Source organism: Merops nubicus, unplaced genomic scaffold, assembly GCF_000691845.1.
Source record: "Merops nubicus isolate BGI_N331 unplaced genomic scaffold, ASM69184v1 scaffold30475, whole genome shotgun sequence".
Lineage (NCBI taxonomy): Eukaryota > Metazoa > Chordata > Aves > Coraciiformes > Meropidae > Merops > Merops nubicus.
This window is the reverse complement of record NW_008608091.1, coordinates 277-486: the sequence shown is the minus strand read 5'-3', so window position 1 is coordinate 486 and position 210 is coordinate 277. Positions and strand designations below refer to the sequence as shown.

General features: G+C 64.3%; 1 protein-coding gene across 1 annotated transcript in view; it reads right to left on the bottom strand.

Annotated features, from left to right (window-relative positions):
- Positions 1-6: 6 nt before the first annotated feature.
- LOC103772827 (5-hydroxytryptamine receptor 1A-like) overlaps positions 7-210 on the bottom strand; it is a gene marked incomplete at both ends in the record, with an annotated part of 477 nt that continues 273 nt past the window's right edge. The window contains one exon of the mRNA XM_008940169.1: positions 7-210. This exon is cut by the window's right edge and continues 273 nt beyond it. Coding sequence (XP_008938417.1) covers positions 7-210 — 204 coding nt within the window.

Below are 210 nucleotides of genomic sequence, written 5' to 3'. Positions count from 1 at the left end.
CTGGACCTCGATGATCTCCAGGGCGGCCCCGTCCTCGCCGAGCCTCACCGCGCCGTTGACACAGGCACCGGTCTTGGGCTCCACAGTCCGCCTCCAGCCCTTGCCGGGCTCCCCGTTGCTTTTCTTCTGCAGGGCAGCCGGGGAGAGGGTGAGGCAGGTGTCGGCGATTTTCTTCTTCTCCACTTTCTTGACGGTCTTGCGGATCCTGAA